The sequence below is a fragment of the Phragmites australis genome, chromosome 1 (assembly GCF_958298935.1).
Source record: "Phragmites australis chromosome 1, lpPhrAust1.1, whole genome shotgun sequence".
In the NCBI taxonomy this organism is placed as follows: domain Eukaryota; kingdom Viridiplantae; phylum Streptophyta; class Magnoliopsida; order Poales; family Poaceae; genus Phragmites; species Phragmites australis.
Genome location: NC_084921.1, coordinates 53,326,928 through 53,350,564, shown reverse-complemented (window position 1 = coordinate 53,350,564; position 23,637 = coordinate 53,326,928). Strand labels below are relative to the sequence as shown.

The 23,637-nt window shown below is 41.8% G+C and overlaps 3 protein-coding genes across 6 annotated transcripts; 2 read left to right on the top strand and 1 right to left on the bottom strand.

Moving 5' to 3' along the window:
- LOC133927447 (dynamin-related protein 3B-like) lies at window positions 1–7,274 on the top strand. The gene is made up of 20 exons (XM_062373917.1): window positions 1–451; window positions 1,354–1,636; window positions 1,724–1,752; window positions 1,839–1,940; window positions 2,351–2,419; window positions 2,503–2,562; window positions 2,641–2,754; window positions 2,941–2,989; window positions 3,121–3,230; window positions 3,336–3,428; window positions 3,531–3,623; window positions 3,868–4,005; window positions 4,275–4,385; window positions 4,932–5,030; window positions 5,144–5,186; window positions 5,396–5,544; window positions 5,623–5,769; window positions 6,275–6,327; window positions 6,455–6,554; window positions 6,656–7,274. The coding sequence occupies exons 1-20, from the start codon at window positions 56–58 to the stop codon at window positions 6,878–6,880; spliced, it is 2,463 nt and encodes an 820-aa protein (XP_062229901.1). The 5' UTR covers window positions 1–55; the 3' UTR covers window positions 6,881–7,274.
- Window positions 7,275–15,654: 8,380 nt separating this feature from the next.
- LOC133927418 (transcription and mRNA export factor ENY2-like) lies at window positions 15,655–18,493 on the top strand. 3 transcript variants are annotated; one of them, XR_009911336.1, is made up of 6 exons: window positions 15,655–15,799; window positions 15,957–16,047; window positions 16,353–16,447; window positions 17,411–17,487; window positions 18,078–18,248; window positions 18,285–18,493. XR_009911336.1 is itself a non-coding variant. In XM_062373884.1 (5 exons), coding segments are annotated over exons 1-5 (342 nt in total). In that variant the 5' UTR covers window positions 15,655–15,797; the 3' UTR covers window positions 18,155–18,493. The 3 variants fall into 3 exon arrangements, 2 of the variants coding, with proteins under 2 accessions (XP_062229868.1, XP_062229878.1); XM_062373884.1 differs by having other exon boundaries at window positions 18,078–18,493; XM_062373894.1 differs by having other exon boundaries at window positions 15,712–15,867; window positions 18,078–18,493.
- Window positions 18,494–19,126: 633 nt separating this feature from the next.
- Window positions 19,127–22,682, bottom strand: LOC133927402 (uncharacterized protein At3g27210-like). 2 transcript variants are annotated; one of them, XM_062373872.1, is made up of 4 exons: window positions 22,558–22,682; window positions 22,136–22,426; window positions 21,332–21,412; window positions 19,127–19,780 (listed from the first exon to the last, which is right to left on the bottom strand). In XM_062373872.1, the coding sequence occupies exons 2-4, from the start codon at window positions 22,335–22,337 to the stop codon at window positions 19,368–19,370; spliced, it is 696 nt and encodes a 231-aa protein (XP_062229856.1). In that variant the 5' UTR covers window positions 22,338–22,426; window positions 22,558–22,682; the 3' UTR covers window positions 19,127–19,367. The 2 variants fall into 2 exon arrangements, with proteins under 2 accessions (XP_062229856.1, XP_062229850.1); XM_062373866.1 differs by having other exon boundaries at window positions 22,136–22,668.
- Between the last annotated feature and the right edge of the window lie 955 nt (window positions 22,683–23,637).

Sequence of the window (23,637 nt, the reverse complement as noted above, 5' to 3'; positions counted from 1 at the left end):
CACCCCCCCTCCCCAAACCCTAGGCCTAGCGGCGGACCTCGCCTCGCCCCGGACCATGGCTGACGACCACTTCTCCTCCGCGTCGTCCGCTTCGTCGTCGGCGGCCACCGCGGCGGCGGCGGCGGCCGCGGCGGTGGGGTCGTCGGTGATCCCGATCGTGAACAAGCTGCAGGACATCTTCGCGCAGCTGGGGAGCAGCTCCACGATCGACCTGCCGCAGGTGGCCGTGGTGGGGAGCCAGAGCAGCGGCAAGTCCAGCGTCCTCGAGGCGCTCGTCGGCCGCGACTTCCTCCCGCGAGGTTCCGACATCTGCACGCGCCGCCCCCTCGTGCTCCAGCTCGTGCACCAGCCGCGACGCCCCGCTGACGCCGAGGCCGATGAGTGGGGCGAGTTCCTGCATCTCTCAGGGCGCCGCTTCTACGACTTCCGCGAAATCCGACGCGAGATCCAGGTACCCGTCCCCCTTCCTCATCACCTGTATTGCTTCATTCGGCGATTGAGCCCGTCAGGCTTTGAATTTAAGCAGTTGGTTGAAAAGTTGAATTGGCTATGCCATATGCATTCAGTGGACTGTATTGTTCCTGAGTTTAGCGGCAATAATTGGAGTTTAGCGGCAATAATTTCATGTTGTGGTTGCTCGCTAGGGTTTGAGATGATTGTTTAGGCCATTAGGTGCGATGCTAGCCTTTTTTTTTTTTGATGAATAATGTGTATATTTGTGGTGGTTTCTGATGTTCGTGTGAGTTCATTTTGTGGGTTGCAACACAGTTTGGCACTATCTCAACTCTCAACATGTTTTTAGATCTTAAGATGGTGCTCTGGGCTTGTAACGATGGTAATGCTGGGTTAGATGGCATCACCTCTAGGTTTAGCGGTAGTGACGTTTTCCCTTGATGCTTCGTGGGGTGATTTTGTGGTTGATTCGAAGGTGCAGACTACAGACTGCATTTTCTTTTATTTACTAGTGCTCTTCAGGTTTTGCTATTTGGTACATTCAGCCTTGGCCCTTGGGGTTTACTGTTGGTTTCGACGTCTTAACGGTTTGCTTGGTTCATGTGGATATAGTGGTGTTGATGCTATTGCTAATACACTTTGGTTGCTTTTAGTGGCTGTTAGGAAGATCTGTGGAGGGTATAGTGGTGAAATAAAAGTTGAGAGTGGAGAAGTGAGTAGTGCAGGGATTTTGGTTTTACTTGTGTTTATCCAGTATTTGATAGAACAATGATATTATCTGTTTGGTGTTTTGTTTTACTTCAATTATGATGGTTAATTTAGTTAGTGTGGAGGTGAGTTGCCATGAGTGTTCACAGATTCTTCGACTTTGTTGTTAAACAATTCTCTGCATCTATGCAGGCAGAAACGGACCGGGAGGCTGGTGGTAACAAGGGTGTATCAGATAGGCAGATACGTTTGAAGATTTTTTCACCAAATGTCTTAAACATTACTTTGGTTGATTTGCCTGGAATCACTAAGGTGCCAGTTGGTGATCAACCAACTGACATTGAGGCCAGAATAAGGACTATGATAATGTCATACATCAGGCACAAGACATGTATCATCTTAGGTGTTTCGCCAGCAAATGCAGATTTAGCAAATTCTGATGCTCTTCAAATGGCTCGAGTCGCTGATCCTGATGGTATGCATGCCCTGCAAAATCCATGTTTAACCCAGTAGAATATTTCTGTTCTGGATATCTTATTAGGCTGATTCATTGTTCTTGTAGGTTCTCGAACAATCGGTGTGATCACAAAGGTTTGACCCTGAGCATTAAATGTTAAGCTACATCCTGTTTGTACTATCTCACTTACAGCTTTTTCTGCTGTTCTATTTTCTTCCAGTTGGACATAATGGACAGGGGTACTGATGCCCGCAACTTTTTACTGGGAAATGTGATTCCATTAAAACTAGGCTATGTTGGCGTGGTAAACCGCAGCCAGCAGGTACGGTATTTTTAGCTTTGTTGAACTAACCCATTTACACAAGTTTGTTTAACTGAAGTGTTCAGCTGTGTTAACAACTCAACTGTTGCAAACTTGTCGAAATAGTTCAACAGTGATCCAAATTTGTTGTTCAGTGGGTTCATTAGTTAGCTAATTAGAACTTTCAGGTGGTGTGACTGGTGGCGTTACTGCCTCCTGGTTGTTGATATATAGCAGATGAACCCACTGAACAACAAATTATAGCTGTGAACTTTCAATGAACTTTGTATGTCTTGTTAATGAAAGATCATTTCCAGAATTTTGATTAACTACATGATTTGGATGTACTTCCCTATGTAGTGTTAAGCATTTTGTTTGATAGTGTGAAAGGTTTTTGTTTAGCCTAATATATACTTTTTCTAATGGCGCAGGATATCAACTCAGACCTCAGTATCAAGGATGCTCTGTCCCGTGAAGAAAAATTCTTTCGTACGCAGCCGGTATGTTGCACTGAAGTTTGCCATATCCATGATTTTTCATATTCTCTTTACATGTTAATAGAATTTGTTTTTGTCGTTTTTAGGCATACCATGGCCTTGCTCAGTACTGTGGTATACCGCAGTTGGCAAAAAAGCTAAACCAGGTATGGTTGTGAATGGAATGTCTGTCAACTTACAATGTATATTATGATTTATGATAAAATGCATATATGTGGTTTCAGATTTTGGTCCAACATATAAGGACTGTTCTGCCAGGACTCAAGTCACGCATAAGTAGTCAATTGACAGCTGTTGCTAAGGAGCTTGCTGTGTATGGTGATCCAGTTGACTCAAAGGTATGTTTTGAATTAGTTTACTTTTGGTCAAAGTGATAGAAGGCATAACCCTTTATGTGAAAACATAACCTGTATTGTCTGACTTGTTTTGTTCGATGCGTGTTAAATCAATGTGGTTCATCTGTATTGTCTGCTGTTTATTTTGTCTCCCTTGTGATGGTCAATCTATATGTTTCATGATTGCAGGCCGGGCAAGGTGCTAAGCTTTTGAACATTCTAGCTAAATACTGTGAAGGTAAGTACTGAACCATGGCCACCTTGCTAAGGAAACTATATGTATGCTCCTATGATGGCATTGCCTATTACTACTTTTTTGTGTCGTGTCTTTGTAAACATTAGGTCATTAACAACTTGTGTATGCTGTAGCTTTCTCCTCGATGGTGGAAGGAAAAAATGAAGATATATCAACAGTTGAACTTTCTGGTGGAGCGAGAATCCATTATATTTTTCAGTCTATCTTTGTCAAAAGCTTAGAGGTGTGTAATTTCATTGGATATGGTGTCGGTTTCGTTCATTATGCTGCGTCATGGCTTTCATTGTATCTGTGATAACATGAGGCTATAAAATATGCGTCTTCACAGGAGGTTGACCCTTGTGAGGATGTTACCGATGAAGATATCCGCATGGCTATACAAAATGCAACTGGTCCTAGAAGTGCTCTATTTGTACCTGAAGTAAGATGCACCTGTCTCTTTTTGCATACAGTTTGTGACATAGTAATTTATGGTATTTGAACAGTTTAGCTGACAACTCTTCTCTTGCTAACATTTTCTAAGGTACCATTTGAAGTTCTTGTTCGCAGGCAGATCAGCAGATTGCTTGATCCAAGTCTTCAATGTGCACAGTTCATATACGATGAACTAGTAAAGGTATAGACTTGTCTGCATAGATTTATGGCCTTTTTGGGCAGTTCTGGTAATACACAACTTACATTGTACTCTTGCCTAGTGTATCATAGAAGGTGTTAAAATTTTCTAATATGCCACAACAGCTGTAAATTGTTGGAAACTGAAATATGCACCTCTTTGATCACTTTACATGTAACATTACTGAACATGCTGATGTACTGTTTCTATTGCTATTTCTCATAATAACTTTACTCTTTTGCTGTAGATGAGCCATTGCTGTCTTGCAATGGAGCTTCATCAGTTTCCTACACTTCGCAGAAGCATGGATGAAGTAATTGGGAAATTTTTGCGAGATGGGCTTAAGCCAGCAGAAAGTATGATAGCACACATTATTGAGATGGAGGTAAACATCCTCTTCTGTGTGGTTGTTAATTTACTTCTGAAACATGATTTGCTTACCCATACTTGATCCAAAGTTCAAAACCTCCATAGCTAGTCCTGACCGCATACTCACAATTTTGTGACTAATGTAAGAATGATGGGGGTAAAACTATGGGGGTAAAAATATACTCACAAGTTTATTTGATCGTTTGTATATTTATTTCCCTGACATTTTGCATTCATACATATTTTTTATTTTCTCGTTCATTTGCAACGATATCAATTGTGCAGGAGGATTACATAAACACATCCCACCCGAATTTCATTGGTGGCAGCAAGGCTGTCGAGCAAGCACAGCAACAAGTTCGGTCTGCTAAATTGCCGGCAGCGGTGGTAAGAAAGGTATGTATATGTTATATCTGTTGTTGTAACATGATAATTTTGTTGTCCAGGTACCGAAAGCAATTTAATGGTAGAATCAGTACCAACTGCAACATATTTAAATTACATGTGTTACAACTGTGATTTTTTTTCCTATTTTGAATAGTGCATAATATACTGTTTGCAAATGGGGACACAGATGGGCATCAACTAATCTGTTATGCTTCAAATTGTAATGGATATCGATATATTGACAAAACTATGTTTTTTGCTTCAGAATTAGCTGGGGCATTGGCTAAGCTAACTTAAGTAGCAGGGCCATGTTAGAATTTGTGGGGCTAAAAAAAAATGGAGTTGTGACCACCTGCTGTTTGGGCACACTTTTAGCAAATTCTATTATGTTTACTAATATTTTGATCCTTTTAGTCTGCTATGCACTTATTTCACATGTAAATTTAGCATTTTATGTTGTAGGAGAAGTACTTTGATTTGCATCGTTTGTTTTCAAGTTGATTCAGTTCACTCCTTATCAATTATCCACAAGTATTTAACAGTGCTGTATCGCAGGATGGAGTAGATGCTGATAAGGCTTCTGAGAAAACTCAAAAATCACGTGCAATATTGGGCAGAAGTGGTGTAAATGGGGTTGTTACTGATCACATCCAGGTTTTTGTCATCACCATCTTTTAGCAGTTGGATGTCTGTTCATTTGGTGGAATCTTTTGGGCGCTTGTATCTAACTTTAGATTCCTTTGCTTCTGTAACGCATTGATTACCAGGGGGTAAGGCCTGCTGCTGAGGCTGAGAGACCAGGATCCGCAGGTAAGGATTTTACTGCAAATGCAATAGATCCTTTGGTTCTGATGTATTGATATATTTGAGTGCTACTATTTACGGGAAAGAGTTCTCCATCTTTGAGCTTTGTTCTTTTTCGTTGTGATTCTCTTTTCCCTTTGCATTTTCATAAGCCTAGTGTTTTTTGGAACTATTGCATGATTGTATCTCAGCCAAATTACCTACTCAACTTTTAGGTAGTGGAAGTACATCGTTCTGGAGTTCAATATTTACTTCCAATGAGGACCGAACGCATGCTTCTGCAAGAGAAGCCTCAGTAAACAGATCTTATGCTGCACCTACACATAACCTGGAACATTCAATCTCCACGATACAGTTAAGAGAGGTGAGGTATCTATAAATTTTCTCACAAATGTTGTTTGAATGTGGCGAGTGATTGATGGAGACCACCATTGTTAAACAGCCACCGATCGTCCTGAAACCTTCAGAACACCAGTCTGAGCAGGAGGCCCTTGAAATAGCAATCACAAAATTGCTATTGAAGTCATATTACAATATCGTCAGGAAAAATGTCGAGGACTTCATACCAAAAGCAATTATGCATTTCCTGGTATGCGATTCAGTCAGTCCAATTTTTGTATTTAGTACACAAGATGCCTGTTCCTGTGTGCGTATCATTTCTATATGCGGTCCTTATGCTAAGTTTTTAAGTGGCATGGGCAAAGTTTTCGTAGTAATAATATCCCGGAGTTTGCAATGAAAACCTGATTAGGAGGGGAGAGTAAACAAATATTAAATCAACCAATATTTGAACTGTCAAGTAGGGTTAAATGCCAATAGCACTTATGTTTGAAGCGATAGCTTTCTTCTTCATCAGTGCTAAGGATTTCATTCTAGTGGGCAGATTGCTCCAATATAAAAATGACTGGATTTCTTTAAAAAAGGAAATTTGAGAGGTGGATTTGATAAATCTCTTGCCTCTTTTCTTTTCTGTCCTTGATTCAGCTTTATAGGTTTCTTGTGGCTGGGAAGCTGAGCAGATATCATAGTTGTAAATCAATCCCTTTTTCATTCAGTTATAGTGGCAACTCTTAATTGAATTGATTCTGTTGCAGGTTAACCACACAAAAAGGGCGCTGCATAATTACCTTATAACCAAACTTTATAGGTGAGGAAAGGTTTTTCTATTCTCATTTGTATAAGTCTATTATCCCAAGAAAGCAAAAGCAAAATTACTTTCTATTATTGTTCATTTTTTCTCCAAATGCTTAAAAATTCCCTATGAACCAATCCAGAGAAGATCTCTTGGAGGACTTGCTCAAAGAACCTGATGAAATAGCCATAAAGAGGAAGCAGATACGTGAAAATCTCAAGGTTCTTCAGCAAGCGTACAAAGTATGTTTACACAACTCTTTAAATCCTCCATTCAAAAATCTCTGCTAGCACTTGATCTGATATTCTTGCTTTTCTCCTCACGGTTCTTCTACACTATTCAGACTTTGGACGAGATACCACTTGAAGCGGAGACAGTTGAGAGGGGCTATTCCCTTGACTCTGATGCGATTGGTCTACCAAGGGCCCATGTACTTTCTTCATCCCTCCACGGATTCACTGATGGAAGCTCACCATATTCAACCCCAAAGCAGACGAGGTCTAGGAGATCAAACCATTCTGGGGAGCAGCTGCCTTTCAACCCCAATACGAGTGTCAACGGATTTTGATGCCACCTTTCACGACCGCCACCCAGATTGGTGATTGAACCGACCGATGTGCTTCTAGCACACACTATTCTGCAACAAGTTTGTTGGCACCCATAGATATATATGTTTTTCTAGTTATATTCTTTGTAGTGCTGCGCCGAAGAAGCCTGACATGGTGTGAGTTTTGCTATCGCCCTTTGTACAGTATATCTTTGCCCAATCACTTCGTCTTAAAATGATATCGGTGATGGGTATAGTTTTGTTCGGACCCAGGGAAGAAGCTATTGAAATCCGCTAGGTGTAGTACTGTCGATCGTCTGAGTGCCTGTATCTTACCACGGATTGGCCGTGCAAAATGACATGGCTGCATGGTGGTGCAAAAAGTTGTATTCGATCGTAATTGTGATTTGTTTAACAGCGTGGTGATCTGGTGAATAATTTTTGTTAGTTAATCATTCTTTGTTTTATTCTTTGAGAGGATTGCTCGTTCTTTAATGCGTTTACTCATTAAATCTGAAGGTTGGTCGTGTACAGTACCGCAAGTAACGTATAGACAGTGGTGCCCTGAAAAAAATATGCTAGATAGTAGCTCAGTGCAGCTATGTACCATCTACTTGTTCGTTGTAGCAGCGAAGAGAATTGCAGAGAATAAGAGGGGCCTTACTGCCCTCGTGTCATGTCTCCAAAGAATATACAGTGAAACACGCCAAACAACACAAATTACATTTAAGATCTCTGCATCTGTACGATAATCACCAGATTTCTGGACTACCAAGGTCAAAAGCGACTGCAAAATTCAGCCTATCAGCCGTCTTTGAAATATCCTCCGACTAATTCTTAATCTGATGATAGCTCAGTCTCAAGTCAATCTAGATCCGAGCTCCGGTTAGCTGATCGAACAAGATGTCAATCCTAGATAGAGGATATTTGTTTTTCACTATGACTTCATTCAGTGAGCGGTAATCAACACATATCCGTAGAGTGTCATCTTTCTTCTTCACAAAGAGTACTGAACATCCCCAGGGTGAGGAGCTCGAACGAATGAATCCCTTTACAAGCAACTCTTGTAATTGCTTCTTCAACTCAGCTAGCTCCACTGACGACATCTTATACAACTTCTTCGAAATAGGGGCCGCACCGGGCATGAGATCAATCGAGAACTCCACTGCACGGTCGGGCGGCATCCCTGACAATTCATCCGGGAAGACATCCGAGAATTCTCACACCACAGGAATACTTAACAGATCTATAGAGGGGACAACCTTCAAAGCAAAAAGACAAGAATCGACACCCTCAAGCTTCAATTGAATTCGGGTGCCGGACTGATCATTTAGAGTAATTGTCCACTGAGCACAATCCATGATAACCTTATTCTTAGAGAGCCAGTTCATCCCAATATATTGTCTATCCCCTTCGAGTCCATCACCAACAGATTTGCAACAAAAGGTATTTCGTTGATCATCACTGGTGCCTTGGTCACACACTGGTTAACTAGAACCTTAGCCCCGGGGGCGTCTATAACATACAACGTAGGAGTGGTACTGACTTTCAGCCCATGTCGCCAAACATAACTTGTAGCTATGAAGGAATGAGAAGCCCCAGAATCAAATATAACAACTGTAGAAATGATGGCAGAATTAAAACTTATATTCAACGTACCCATCAATACGTTGTCACCCTTGCGAACTCCTTCAGCGGTGGTGGGATGCGCTCGGCCATGCTTGGGGACGTGCGTAGCCTGAGAGGACTGCGGTGCAGACTGAGCAGGTGGTGGCCTTGGTGCGGTCACCACGACTCCTAGCTTCGGATATTGGCAATCCCGAGCATAGTGGCCACCATAGCGGTCACCATATCACAGTTGTAGCACGGGCCGCCGGAGCCACCTGCCACACTCACTTGAGAGCCAACGGGTCTTGCAAGCTGCCCTTGTGGAGCGGAGAAAGACGGGCGCCGCACCATCCACATCGGTGGTGGAGCTGTCGAGGTCGACATGTGAGATGGTGGAGATGAATTCTCCGTGCGGGCGCGTTGAGAGCTCCCGCCCACGGAAGGCGACGGACCCCTCTTGCACTTCTTCTCCTCTTGGTGGTTCTTGAGCTTGAACTCCACCGTGAGGGACGTGCTCACCAACTTGTTGAAGTCGGTGAACTCATGTGCGGACAGCCTGGTCCTGCATCTTCGAGTTGAGGCCATTGACAAAGCAGTATTGCTTCCACTCGTCGGTGTCGACCTCATCCTGAGCATATTACGCAAGGTGGTTGAATACCTGCATGTACTCCATCACTGATTTACCTCATTAGTTAAGGTCCATGAATTCTCTTTTTTTGATCTCGATAAGATCCTTAGGAATATGAAAATTCCGGAACGCCTAGCGGAACTCCGCCCAAGACACCTGATGATTGGTGGGGTGCATGGCCAAGTAGTTGGACCACCACGCGCCCGCCGCACCCTGAAGTTGATGGACAGCGAAAAGCGCCTTCTCGTGGTCCTCGTACTGAAGGAGAGCGAGCTTCTGCTCGATGGTGCGAAGCCAATGATCGGCGTCGAGTGGATCCTCAGCACGTGTGAAGGTAGGCGGCTGAGTCAGCGCCTGACCCCACCTCCTTCTTGAGGGGCCGTGTTGCGCACGAGATCCTAGATGAGCGTCGTCTGAGCTTGGCGATTTTGCTCGATTTGCATTAGGACATCCGCCATGCTCGGCGGTGGAGGTGGCGGAGGGTTATTCTCATTAGAACCCTCGGGAAGATCTCCTAAACTACCACGGGCTTCATGCTATTGTGGCGATGAGAAGAAAGAGACATGAAAGGTTAAATTTTGACATCGGTGAAAAATCAAACTCTAACTAATGCTACCTTGCTATGTCGGACCTTGCTTATTTGGATCCGTATACTATAAACTGATGAAAATGCATGTTCAAATGCATGATACAAAATGAGCAATGAAACATGAAGGCATGCTCGCGTCTGGGCTGCACGTATCTTTCTCAAATACAGCTCACCCCATCAAGCATCACAACTACATACATTATACTTAGAGGCATAATATAGCAGGTTTATACATATTGATCATGCAAATGCACGGAAGAAATTTTAGTGAGTTGCTTAGTGAAGTTAACTACTTATTAAACATCGTTCTAATCATGTTTAGGCTACTTCATTAAATCAAACTCTGATAGCATGCTGTGAGGAACCTTCCAAACAATATTTGAATTAATCATTAAGTCAATCATTTACTTAATCACGACTTCAACGATTAACCAAATACCGCTCCGGTAGTCCCGACACGTGTTTTATGCCCAAGATCGGAACACATGCCTTCCAACATAATACATCACAACATAGCTTAATAAAGAGCGAGTAATTAACATTATATTACAAGTTCTTTAAACATGCAGCGGTTTCTAACAATTTACAGCAAAAGAGAAACAACAACTATATAACGGAAGAAAACTATACAACAAAAGAGAGAGCGGTGCCACATGCCCTTAGGCACCGTCCCAAAGGCGCGACCTCCTAGAGTAGAATGAACTACTCTTGCCCGCCACCCTGATCGGCAGGCACGAAGTAGCCAAAGACAGCCTCTTCCTCAGCAACAGCAACACCTGCATCAACTTAAGGGCAGCATCCTAAGTACAAAGGTACTCGCAAGACTTACACAATATGAATATATAATATTCCAACTCTAAGGATTATGCATTGAGCTGTTATCAAGGACATGCCATAAGGTTAAGTAAAACATATGCGGTAATCAACCTAGACATATATGTGTGAGCACGTATACTTAACCAAACACACCATTCTACCTTGCAATAACCAACCGAACATAAATGAAGCTGTAACATAAATGTAACATAAGTATTTGAACACATAAGAAAACTGAACCAACTCATCCATCACCATAATAACCAAACCAACAACCACATATCCAAACCATCACCCACAAACGAGGACTCTACGACCGGGTGCAAATGAACAATAGCATGCTCATGACCGAGAGCGCGGCAGTTCGAACTGTTTATACACCCTGCAGGGGGATACTCCTGGACCCACACGATATGAGGACCATACGGCTTGTGCCACCTGCTAAAGTGCACACAAGAGGGTACTCGTGACAACCTTTCCCAACCAGCCCCAACCGTGTGGATCGTGCATTGCTCGGCGCGGTGGTACTAGAACTACTCACGGAGCAAACTAGTACCACTTACAAGCCCGCCCGTTCACACCGTCGATGTTCAGGCCCACAAAACCACAACTGTGAAGGTATTCGGCTCGCCTTACCATTAGATCAGCATGTGGTGAGTAAGATAAGTGCTAAAGCTAACTACCCCGACGATCGGCCTTAAACGATGCAAGCGATCTACGATGCCCGGGTTCCTCTCCTGAACTGCCCTCAGGACTTTCCTTCGAGGCAGACGTCACCCCTAACACCGCCCACATCTCATCTCATACTCACCACTCATCCAACCAACATCCACATAACCATATACGTGAACAAGTAGTAAGCCCTAAGCTCGCGAACAATGGTCGAACTATTGCTCGTCTTCTACCGAGGACCTATGCATTGCTAAGCATTTCGATTGACTCTTAGACTTTTACCACGTTACCAAGGCTACAAGGATATAGATGAACAATTCAAGATGGGGATTATGCAATCAACATAGGTTCTACCCATAAAAACTCGACATCGACTCCTCATACATGCAAACCTATATATAGCATAGTTTATCAATATTTATATTTCATTCAATTCAGCAAATGTGCAATATGATAGATGCTTGCCTTGCTGCTCAGGTAGCTGCCTATAGTTACCCACGCAACACTCGCAGAAATCCGAAAGATCGGAGTTATCTTCGACTACGGTCGCCTCCCGCTCCGGCCCTTGTTAGCTAAACAAGAACGCGTGTAATGATGAGCATGAATGAATGCAGCAAGGCATACCACAATGCTTAACAACATGCTAGAAGTATAAGATATACGAATCAATGCAATACTAAATGATCTAAACGAAAATCGGAAAAATAACAGCCATCCGGAGTATCCGGGTTTGGACCCTCCAGAAGTGGCACTCAGTTGCTGCCTTTTATTTGACTGGCCTGAAGTATCCGGGTGAATCCGGAATATCTGGGTTCCGGAGTATCCGGACCATCCTCCGGTGAAGGCTCTCGGTTAGCCACTACTCTAACTTAACCCGAAACCTCCGGGTTGGTCCGGACTATCCGGGATGTGCCGGACACTCCGAGTGAGGCTCCGAACGAAGCTCTCGGTTACTCGATAATCCAACTACCCGGAGTCTCCGGGTTTGACCGGATTATCCGGGTGATACGGACTTGGGTTCCTTACGACTTTTCCCCTCGTGTGATTCGATTAACTGTACAAATCTGTGCTATACAAACGTGCATATGCCCCATCCAAAGGATTCTAGACCAATCTCGTACCCTAAACCTTAACCAATTTTGAACATAATTCAACGGACCATTTCTGCTGAACCCGGAGTCTCCGGGTGAGTCCGGAATATCCGGGTCAACACAGAAAAGCTATTCTCGAGTGGATTTTTTGTTGATTTGAGTTGTGATATTTTTCAAGCCTAAAGGGAATATGTTAGGGGTTGTCCAAGGGTCCTGGAACTTACTCATCAACTAGCAACACAACTCTAGAGCTCATTTTCGACCAAAACTCTATTTTTGCTCCAAAAAGCTCAAGGATGCCAAGAACTTCAAGAACTACTCGATTCTTCCACGAAAATGAAAATGGATTGGATAGATGAGTAGCTCATGAGCTAGAGAATACAATGGTACCACATAAATACCTTGAATCCTCCACTTGAGCTCAAATTTTGAGAGAAAGGAGAGAGTGCGCTTGAGTGGGAGAGTGAGAGAGGCTGCTGCAACTGAGTTGTTGAGTGAGGGCGTGGGGAGTGAGGGAGGAGAGAGAGGGAGCAGGTAGGGCTGCCCCATTTGGTGGTTGGGATGGTGGGCCACTTGTGGGGCCCACATGTTAGAGTAAAGGGGGATTTCCAATGCAATTTTTATTCTTTTCTCCCCCAATTTTCTTTCTCTTATCCAAATGATATGAAACGAATTGCCCTAATGCGCCAAATAATTCCCCTCAAATTTAATTATGATGCTAAAGACACATGATTAAACTTAATCACGTGATTACAGAATTTGGGACGTGACAAGCACCACCGTGTACCTGGCTCCACTCTTTATTCCCCTCCATAAGTCGTCCCTAAAAACATGCTGTCATTTTTCACTATGGTGGTAAGGTGCAACAAGTTGCTAGTAGGTACCAATTTCAGAGTGTTTGGTAGCAACTTTAGTAAATATACGGTAACAACTTCAGAATATTTGGTAGAAACTATGTATCAGCTTCACTTAGTGTTTGGTAGAAATGTATGTATAGATTGTGTGACAACTTAAATTTTACTACAATTGTAACCTCAAAATTTGTTATAACTTGAAATTGGTAGCAACTTCAATGAATGCCTTGTAGCAACTTATTTAGAGATTGTGTAACAATCTTAGAAGCAACTTCAATTTACCTCAAAATTTTACTATGATTTCTTTGAGAGACTGTGTAGCAAGTTCAGTGACTTTGGTAGCAGCTTCAGTGACTTTGATAACAAACTTCAGTTAATATTCGGTAGCAGCTTAAGGGAATATCTTGTAGCACAATTTTAGGGGATGTTTTGGTGGAAACTTTAAATGATTTAGTAACTTTAATTAATGACTGATATCAACTTATGTGGAGACTATGTTGCAATTATAGTGATTGTCTGATAGCATGTTCAATGAGTATATAATATCAACTTATACGGAGACCATGCAACAACTTCTTGTGAGGTTACAGCTTCAATTATATATTTTGTAGCAACTTATGTGAGGATTGTACAATACTTTAGATGAGGTATCAACTTCAGTTTAAAAAGTTTTGGTAGCAACTTATATGGAGAATTTAGTAGTAAGTTTGCACATAAGTTACTACAATAGTTACATGTAACTTGTTAGTGCACATAAAATGTATCAAAATCTATGTAATATGGATTTTATTTTGTTGTGTTCATTGTAAAAAATATAATTATACAAACAAAATTGAAAACAGACACCGGATGAGAGAGGTACGACCATTCAAAGTAATTCAATGCACTACTACAACAATTCAACTCTTACTTACGTCAGCCGTCCACTTCGCCTCGACCTATGCGATGAAGAAATCCCACCCCACGGCCCACACCACAACAAAATCTAAGCAGGCCAGCCCACCATGCGCGGGGTCATGCGTGACGGCACGACCGATTGGCAATTAAACTTTCTATTTTACTTAGCCTTGCACAAGTCATTTCTCTTATACATGATACTCCACCCTATTTTTTTTTTTGCCAATTTCTTCAATGCATAGGATGAACATGCAAACACAACTTCACTCGTTGGCACGGTGACACGACGCAAAAATATGGCAACAAAATGAAAAGAAATTGGTGAAAACTAGTAGAGAGCCGAAGTAGAAAAGATTGATACGTGGGTGAAAATGAGAGACTTTATAGATATACTAGGCATTCTAATCCTTGCACAATGTCATGGCACTGACATTTCATGTAACTATATGTGTTAGTTGAGCAGGATCATAGCGCGGAAGCTGAAGGACATTTGGGCCGTGTGGCTCGCCGTCGGCACGTACATACTGGACATCAAGTTTTTCAGACCCTTGGATGTTGATGGTGGAGACAATGATGAGTCCCTAGATGAGTGAGCAACCAATCATTATATTGGAAGTTTACAACATAGTGTGCAGATATGTCTATCTGATGCGTGTTTGCAATGTAAGATTCATGATGTACTATTTCAGTTGAGCGTGCACAAGCATACATCATATCACCAATCACAAATTCATGTCCGTTGACTGAAATGGAAAAAGGCTTTCACTCACCGGCCCACTCACAAATTCATCCACCACCATTCACACAAGCAGAGCAGCATCATACGGTAGAGACAATCAACTGAGCGATGACTTGAAATAAAATCCATCACCTGACAATTAGGCAGGCAAGTTTAATTATCGTTGGCAGCTCCCCAAGGAATAATCAAGGGAAGCTAAGAGTGCCCTCTATCTAGCCACACCTCTAGACACTGACACCGTAGAAACCCAACGAGGAAGAAGCAGCGACGGAAGCGTCTCCAGGTTAGGAAGGTGCCACTGTTAGTTGCCTAACCGACGAAATTGCCTGATTATTAGATAAGAGTAGAATAGAGAAAGAGATGATATATAAATCAACTCGTATTTTGTATAACAGAGATTTGAATACTTTGGAGGGAAGAAAGAGAGAGGTGTATACCCAAAGTCCCTAACATTCGTCCCCGCTCCTTCCCATCTCCACGGGAAGAGTGGACCCAGGCTTGCTTCGTTTATTGTGTTGTATTGTATTTATTAATTTTGGAAAGAATCTAGTTTTTTTATAGAAGAACCGAGACTTATTCTATTTTTTAATGGAAGAACCCAGGCCTGCTAAGGAAGCAAACGCGCCTTGGGCCAGGGAGCCTGGACCATACGCGTTGGATGCTGCACGGGCCTAGGCCTTGTTATTCTGTTGCGGGACATGGCCCAACAAGCCGGCTCCTCTCTCATCGTCACAGGTCACAACGCAATAAAAAAAGCAATTATCAAACTATTAGTAAATCTGCAGTTTGTTAAAATACTATTGAGTATATCAATGACCTAAGAGATTAGATCTCATTTATCATTGATATAATTTAATAATATTTTTTGCAAACTAGAGTTTCACTAATAGTATTTTGACAATTTATCAAAATAAAAAAGAGACAACGCAAGCAGCATAGCAATATAGGACAGGACGCACTCCACCAAACGAAGCACGAAGACACCCCCGCGAACAAAAGCCGCAGCGAGGAAGCGAAGAGGGCGCATCCAATCCGAATCGAAGCATGTAAGCAAGCCAATCCCATCTGCTGTTCGTACACGCGCATTCTGCGATTGATTCCCAAATCATTCTATGTAACGGTTCCTTGAGAATTTACTGTCCCCTTCCTCTCTTTTTTTCCCTAAGAAAAGTTTCTGACCGTGATGCGGGTGGTTTTTCGCAGGAGGGCGTCGATTAATCGGCCGCCGACGCCGGGTGCGGATGAGGAGGAGAAGGAGAAGGAGCCCTCTCTCAAAGAAATCATAAACATCAAGGTACTAACTAGTACTGTTCCCCATTAATCAAGCAAGGAAATTGTGGATCGCAGGTTTTCTTTTTTTTTCCTTTTTTTTTTCCTTTTGGCTCGAGACTGGAGTTCTTGGTGCTCACAAGGTGGAGCTCTGTAGCTTCTGGTGTTCGGTCCAAGCGAGTCTTTGTTAGATTTGGTTAGGGTTTGGCAGTAAGAGGACAAGAGGTTTTGCGGTAGTTGAAAGTAAGAGGGAACAATTAGTAATTTGTTTCTATTGCTGCTGCTGTTTCTTCGGTGCGGTAACAACGAGGTGGATTTTGGTTTGTGAAGTTGGTAGAGAGCGGGGAGAAGGAAAAGCTCATGGAGCTCCTTCGGGAGCGGCTCGTCGAGTGCGGCTGGAGGGATGAGATGAAGGCGCTCTGCAGGTTTGGCTTCTCACGCATCAAATTCGAATATCAGTACTGCTGAGTGTATGTTGCTGTGGACAAGTTACGCTCAATGTTTCATAGTGACATATATCTTATCTTTCCTGTCTCATGGGGGTTAGCAAGAGGTCTGGCCTGTAAAATTTAACATATCGAATCTGCGCACTTTGAGAAAGAATCATGCTGTTTTTGTTCTACGTTCAGTTGATTTTGTTGAATCACAACTGAATGTGCATGAGAGGTACACATTAATCTGTCAAAACCCATTGTTCTATCCTGCTGAAAAGCCCAGCTGAATACTTAAGCAGAAGCAAGTAGGTTTATCATGAAAACAACTTACAGCAAGTCTGTTAGATGAATAAACCGGGTGACTTCATAAAATCCTAGGCAGATGCAAGTTGGTTTCTCATGGAAACAACTTGCAGCATGTCTTTATTCTCTTCTTTTGATAAATGAATGAATGGGATGATTTTACTAGATGGTTGCTGGTTTGCAGCAGTTCTATCTGTCTACATAACATCTGCAATTTGTTATAATTTTCCTGCAAATATTTTCTTTTAAATGCACTTCTGCAAAGATTCTAGAGGTTTTAAGTACTAAGTAACCCAAGCAGCACACACGCTTAGCCTATATGATTATTACAGGTTACAATCTTTCACTGAGAGGGTTCTGCAGGAAGCAGATCTTTTTAGTACTTCTTTTCAAATTCTACCTTAAATCGAGTGTTCATTGCATCTAGTTATAGTTTATAATTCAAATCATGCCTAATTCTGAAACCTTCAAAGCCCTTAGCTTGGGGATCGATCTGCAAGTTGCCACATTAGAGAATTCTAGAATTTATTTTGCATTACACATTCCATTGGTTGAGAATACAGATGGTGTTGTTTTACCTGGAGAACCTAATCTGTCTTTCCTCTCCCCCATCATTCTAGTTAATGGCTCCTTTTTGTTGTTTGTGTGTAGGGCTTATGCAAGGAAGAAAGGAAGAAATAATGTGACAGTAGATGATCTTATTCATGTTATTACTCCTAAAGGAAGAGGTCAGCGATTTTATTTGTCCAATGATTTCTTTTTTGGTTGCAAGGCTTTTCATTAATTAACTGCCCATCAAATAAGATTTAGATTGTAGTCTTGGCATGCATTTGCCTTGCTTTGGTCCTGTTTGGATAGGCTTTTTTTCTTCTTCTGGTTTTTCCATGAAAAAAGTCAGAAGCTATCCAAGGGGCTAGCTTTTGGTCCCAGCTTCTGGTAGCTTTTAGCTGGTTGAGGAAGTGGTTATGGTTGAAATGAACTAGAAGCTGAGAAGTATGTTGAGAGGAGCTTTTCTGACTTTTGGTATGCTGAAAAGCTAAAAAATTATTGTAAAAGCCAATAATTAAAATTCAATAGCTACAGTCGCTTCCTCAGCTAGTCAGAAGCTTTAAATATCCAACGGGGCCTATGATTGGACCTAGGACAACACGAATGGACAATCCTTTAGATATTTTGCTTGAATCTCTCTCACCCAATGCTTATCGTTGCTGCTAAAATGTTCATTGCTGGGCATTTTACGATTCCAAGTGGAGAATATTTTCTTTCCTTTTTCTGTTTCCTCATACAATGTTCTCAATATTTCTTTCATGTGAAACAGCATCAGTTCCTGATTCTGTGAAGGCAGAGCTCCTGCAACGTATCCGATCCTTTCTCATGTCTTCCTCACTCCGGTAGTCATTTATGGTAGCAGTTGGGAGGTAAATATATGAATGTTGGTAAGTTTATCTTGTGGGCAGCAAAACTTAAGTAAAACATTGCATCAGGCAATATTGTGAACGTGAAAAGAATCGAGAGGGATCTTCATGGTTGTCCACGTGTTTCTTGGTCAGGCAGGCAGTTGGCATGATTTTCAGGTGTACCAATACACATACTTGTAACCCCTTAAATACTGTTGCCAAAGGAACCTTCCAGCTTGTAATACTACATTGTGTTATCACAGCTCAATCGATCTTGACATCGTAATTAGAAAATGATGAATGAATCCATGTGGTCATGTCAAATTTGATTGAGTGATCCTCAATGGGCCCCAACATGAAGATACCACTTTGTCATTGTGATGTGGTACCGTGGATGGCCGGATGCTATAATATTATCTGACATTCTTTTTATCGGTTCTCTTCGTTGTCATGTGATCTTATGGGCTCATGGCTGCTGCTAATTTCACAGTTGGAATTTGCTGTTCTGCTTCCGTACTGTGTATAATACCTGCACATCTAGTCAGACTTGCATCTTCCGAGACCACAGAATTTACGAGTTCTAGGCCATCTATGCATACTTTGACGGTTAGCCCTGAATCACAGAGATGACGAAGGCAATGGTGTAATCTTCCACATCGTGAGCAGATAGCCTGTCGTTGTCATAAGCTCGATCAGCGCTGCAAAAACCACGAATCCAGCCAGATTCATGGCACAAATGCCAAATAAAGAATTCTGCTCATCGTAGATGAGATATTTGAGGGAGAAACAAGAGCCACACTTGTATAGGATAGAGCAATACATTTGTCTGGCGTCAATCATGCAAGTGCACACGTAAGGATAATTTCTTGAGCTATTGATAAGGTATGGCATCCCACATCCCACATGCACTAGTTCTAACTGGTCGTTGACATCTGAAACACACACACATATACACACACACACACACACATAAAGATTCAATAAGACATACACACATAAGGATAATTTCTTGAGCTCTATGCTCTCCCCCGTGCAATTGATCAACATGGTGTGCACATCAATTTTCGGAGTAACTACTATCCACTTGATTACTACAAGGATATAGCACTCTCTTAATACTCCCCTTCTTTACAGTAACTTCAGGGCCGGATCAGGTAATATATTGTGGTACTAAATATAGCTCAGAGCAGGGGGGAACTGGAGCAGCAATGTCAAACAGCACAGGGCTCAGAGCTCATCTTCTGCCTCCTCTCACTCTCAAAGGTTAGGCTATGAACAAAGCTCGGTAGGCAACAGCGCCCGGTGTACCACGCCTTCTCTTTCTGATTCCTGGCTGCTGTAATCAGCGGCGGTTCCGAGCTGCAAGCGGAGCTGGATTCAGACCCTTGCTTCCCAGCTGCGGCGACAGATTGCAACTGCTGCTTCTCGTTCTTGCTGACATCGGTGTTATCTTCGGAGTCGTTTTGCATCGACTCCTGCAGGAGCTCGGCTAGCTTCCTCCGTCCAGTTGGAGAAGGCTCAGATGATTTGGAATTAGGCACGCTATCCAGTAGAAAGACGTTGGTCATCACTGTCTGCGTTCTGGGTTGATAGTTTGGTGTGCTGCCACGAGATGGAGTGAAATCTGCAAATGAAAAGCATACCTTATGACTATGCAAGAACTGAATCAAATCACATGGGCTGGTAGAGATATATAGTTATTCAACTACTGAACTTGAGTGAAACAGAACTCTCCTTAGAATGTCAATGTGAATAAATGAGTGTGTTATGCTCAGGGGAGGAGACCGGGGGGGGGGGGGGCCTGGCCCCCCTAACCAGTAAGAGAGCCCCAATTAATTTACATGCTAATTAATTGCTTTATCAAGTACTTAATTAAGTATGTCCCCATGTGTTGTACTTCTAAGCCCAATAAGAAAATTAGCAAACAAGGCTTTTGTCCATCGTTAGCAATTTACATGCTTGTTTTGCACCGCATGCTCGACTTCCTCTATTTTTTCGCGTCACTGCCGCCTGCAGATCGCCCATGCGTGTGCTCTGCTCGCTACTTGTCGTTGCTTCAGTATTAGGGCCGTGAAGCCACAAACTCCAGAAAGGTCCGCCTTGTGCTCCCTCTTAATCATTCTAATCTCCAATTGTTGTATGGAACTTTGCCTTAGGATTAGATTAATTGGGTACGGGTAGGATTACTTATAGTAGAATTGATAATGCCATGGAAAATCTAATTACCTATGTTTTCCAAATTTAGTATGCTTTGATAACCTTTACATGTTGACTTGTTTAGCTATGATGAAGAGCTTAAGGATGATCGATAGTTTTTATAAGCTAGTTGTTTCAAGTTTCGTTTGTGCTGAAAATCCTAATGCGACCATTGATCAAACTATTGAACCGATTGATACGCAAATTCTTGACCAGAATAATTATGTACCACCGCAAGATCAATAAACAAGAATATAACTACAACCTTTGAGAGGGACCCAAGTAAACGCCTTCAAATTTGAGATACTTGTTAGCTAATTAGTAGATAAAATAATTGGCTTTCTTTTGTATCACAAAACATATATTACTATACTTGTTATCTATGCTACCGTTAAGTCAGTATATGTGCATATATACCACCATTTCAAATTTGTTATCAGATAATTGTTGTTAACATTTGCAACTTGCCCCCCCCCCCTCCCTATGGTTCAATCCTGGCTCCACCCTTGGTTATGTTTCTAGGATTTGCATGAGAGTTATCAAAAGACCACGTGGAATAGGTTATGTAGCTAAAGGTGGGGGGTCCATAGCTGATAACTGTTAGATGCCAAGAAGCATGATAGCGCCCAAAGACAAAATCAAAGGCATCAACTTTTTGTTTCAATAGGCAATCAAAGGCTACATTAAACCCCTTAGATTCTAGAGAGACATAAAAGTTGTATCACCAGTAAACCTATCACAGCACCAGCACATGCAATTTGGACATAACAAATGGAACAATCCACATGCTACTGATATAATACTAGAACAAGCTAAAAAATATGGGAATGGCCTGAGAAGCCAAATCACTGGTGCAACAATAATGTCAGTATGAAGGGCCATAAATAATTGGACACAAGGAATAGAAGAAAGCTATGACTGTCTAACACTATATTAAAGCTCCATTAATACTAATAAACGTGTGTGCTTGTTTGATTACCTCCATTCACACTGTAAAAGTCGTCCTCACAGTCAGAATCCAACCAAGCTCGAGATTCGAAGAACATTTCATCCTTGCTACCTACAAATTAAGTTCCACTCTTCATAAAAATAATCATTGTATTTATATCAGAGGAATTTCAGCAAGTGATCAAGGAGGCAGAAATTTGATCAGCTTGATTAACGAGTATGTATCAATGAAGAGAACAATTTCAGCAAAGTGATTAAAGAAGCACATCAGAATTCAGAAACACAGAATAACCTTTGTACAACCTTTGTACTTCTTAGCAGATTGATAACTCAAGGGTAGCAATTGATTTTTGGGCAAAGAGATATTTAAGCACACCCATTGAACCTAAGCTATTCAAGAGGCCATGAAGCAAGCTGTTGATTTGCGGCAACAAAGATCTTGTTTATTCCAATTTAGGATTTAGTCAGCAATCTTACGCTAGAACCTGCAACCTAAGGAACTTAATAAAACATCGAAGTTATAAAATTTAAGAAGCCTTCGATCAATAGTGTAATCCACTTAGGATATTAAAATAAGACGCCTAAATGATCTTCAGAAGCGATTAATACAGTGATAACAACAGACTTCGATTTCAAATACTAAAGTCCAGCGCCGGAGAAATTAATAAACGAACCAAAAGGCCCCTTTTCACATAAAGAACTGACGGGTCAGTTGTTTCTTTACCCCTTTAAAGATCTCCTCTAAACAATAGTAGTAATTGATTAAGCAAGTGAACAACCTCTCTTAAGAAAAAAGACCAAAGAATGAAAGAAAGCAAAGACTCATCACGCATACCAGAATCCGGGCTCTTGGGATCAAACCCTGCACGCCGCTGTTCCCCCTCGGCCTTGCACTTGAGATCACCAAAGCCATCACCAACCGGAGCAACACCGCCGCCGCCGCCCTTCCCGTTCACGTCCTTCGCCTTGTGGGGCGACGCAAGAAACAGCTTCTTGGGGAGCCCCGGGTCCTTGTGAAGCGAAGCGCAAGAACCCATCCCTTGCTCCACTTTTCTCCCCTTTCACGCCGCAGCAAGAAGCCGTTCGTGCAAGCAAGCCCACGAAGCAAGGCTACTAGCAAAAGATCCTACGGAGAAAGAATCAAGAAAAGGAGGGAGAGAAGGATGAACCAAGGGAGGAAAAGGTCAAGAGACAGATGTTCTTGAGGGGAAGAAGACGAAGAGCAGAACGCGGGGGAGTGGAAGTGGGCTTCTTTACTGGGAACAGTGCCGTGACGCTGGGGCTGCCATTGCTCCCTCTTTTTGAGATACGGGAGAGGGAAAGACCTGGGGATGTGGGAGTCTGGAAACTGCCGAGCATGGCGTGCTAATTGATGAACACTAGGCGGATTGGTGCGGCGTATCCGTTTTTTTTTTATGTTAAAAGAAAGATTTAAAAAATTGAATTCATTATTTTTAGAAATCTCAATATTTATTTATGAATTTATCAATATTCAACATATTCATTTAATTATAAAAAAATAATGATACTTTCATATATGCACATAATTTTAACATATAGACGACAGTAATACAAAACTACCTAAATTTGTTTTATATTTTTTTAAGTTTTAGATATTTTTCTATGTATTTTTATTATTTCAACCGATTTATCAATATAACTATTATTCCTTTCGCTATTTTTCTAGAATTTTGAAAAAAATTATACGTATGTATATATATACACATATACATACATACATATATATATATATATATATAAATACATATATGTATCTATATATGTGTATATATACGTGGAGCCTACATGAACAGTGGTACTCCGAACGAGCGATTGCTCCGACGGATAGTCGCTGGCATCGGAGGCTTTGCCCTGCTCGGATTTAGTCTAGGATATTTAGATACGCACACATGTACGTTTTAGTGAGTATATATCTATTATAAGTATGTGTTTAGCCGAACATATGTGTATATATGTAGTGCGTGAGTGTGTGGTATGCATCGTGTGGGTCCTATATACCTCTTAAAAAATTTGATGAATATTAAATGGTCGTTAACAGTAGTATTTTTTTTCCTTGCACTACCCAATAGTACATGAGAGAACCAGATGAGACTTTTTGTACATGGAACTTGGAGCAAGAGGACCTGTATATGCGCTCGTTGAAATTTCTCATATTTTCTAGCGTGAGGCCCTGATCAGAATGCGGAATTTCATAAAAAATATAGGAATTTTACAAAAAATGGTTAACCTTGTCCATCAGGTTAGAGTCCTAGAATCGGTATGCCTGTTCACATATTATCTGAGTCTAATTAAATCTCGGAAAGAAATAGTGCATGC

Coding starts and splice junctions, on each gene's coding strand:
- LOC133927402 (XM_062373872.1), bottom strand. CDS start 22,337: ATGGGTTCTTGCGCTTCGCTTCACAAGGACCCGGGGCTCCCCAAGAAG. Junction 21,413..22,135: donor TCCCAAGAGCCCGGATTCTG/GTATGCGTGATG, acceptor CTTAATTTGTAG/GTAGCAAGGATGAAATGTTC. Junction 19,781..21,331: donor CTTTTACAGTGTGAATGGAG/GTAATCAAACAA, acceptor TTTCATTTGCAG/ATTTCACTCCATCTCGTGGC.
- LOC133927447 (XM_062373917.1), top strand. CDS start 56: ATGGCTGACGACCACTTCTCCTCCGCGTCGTCCGCTTCGTCGTCGGCG. Junction 3,231..3,335: donor TCTTTGTCAAAAGCTTAGAG/GTGTGTAATTTC, acceptor GCGTCTTCACAG/GAGGTTGACCCTTGTGAGGA. Junction 5,187..5,395: donor TGAGAGACCAGGATCCGCAG/GTAAGGATTTTA, acceptor CTCAACTTTTAG/GTAGTGGAAGTACATCGTTC.
- LOC133927418 (XM_062373884.1), top strand. Junction 16,048..16,352: donor AAGAAATCATAAACATCAAG/GTACTAACTAGT, acceptor TGGTTTGTGAAG/TTGGTAGAGAGCGGGGAGAA. Junction 17,488..18,077: donor TATTACTCCTAAAGGAAGAG/GTCAGCGATTTT, acceptor CATGTGAAACAG/CATCAGTTCCTGATTCTGTG.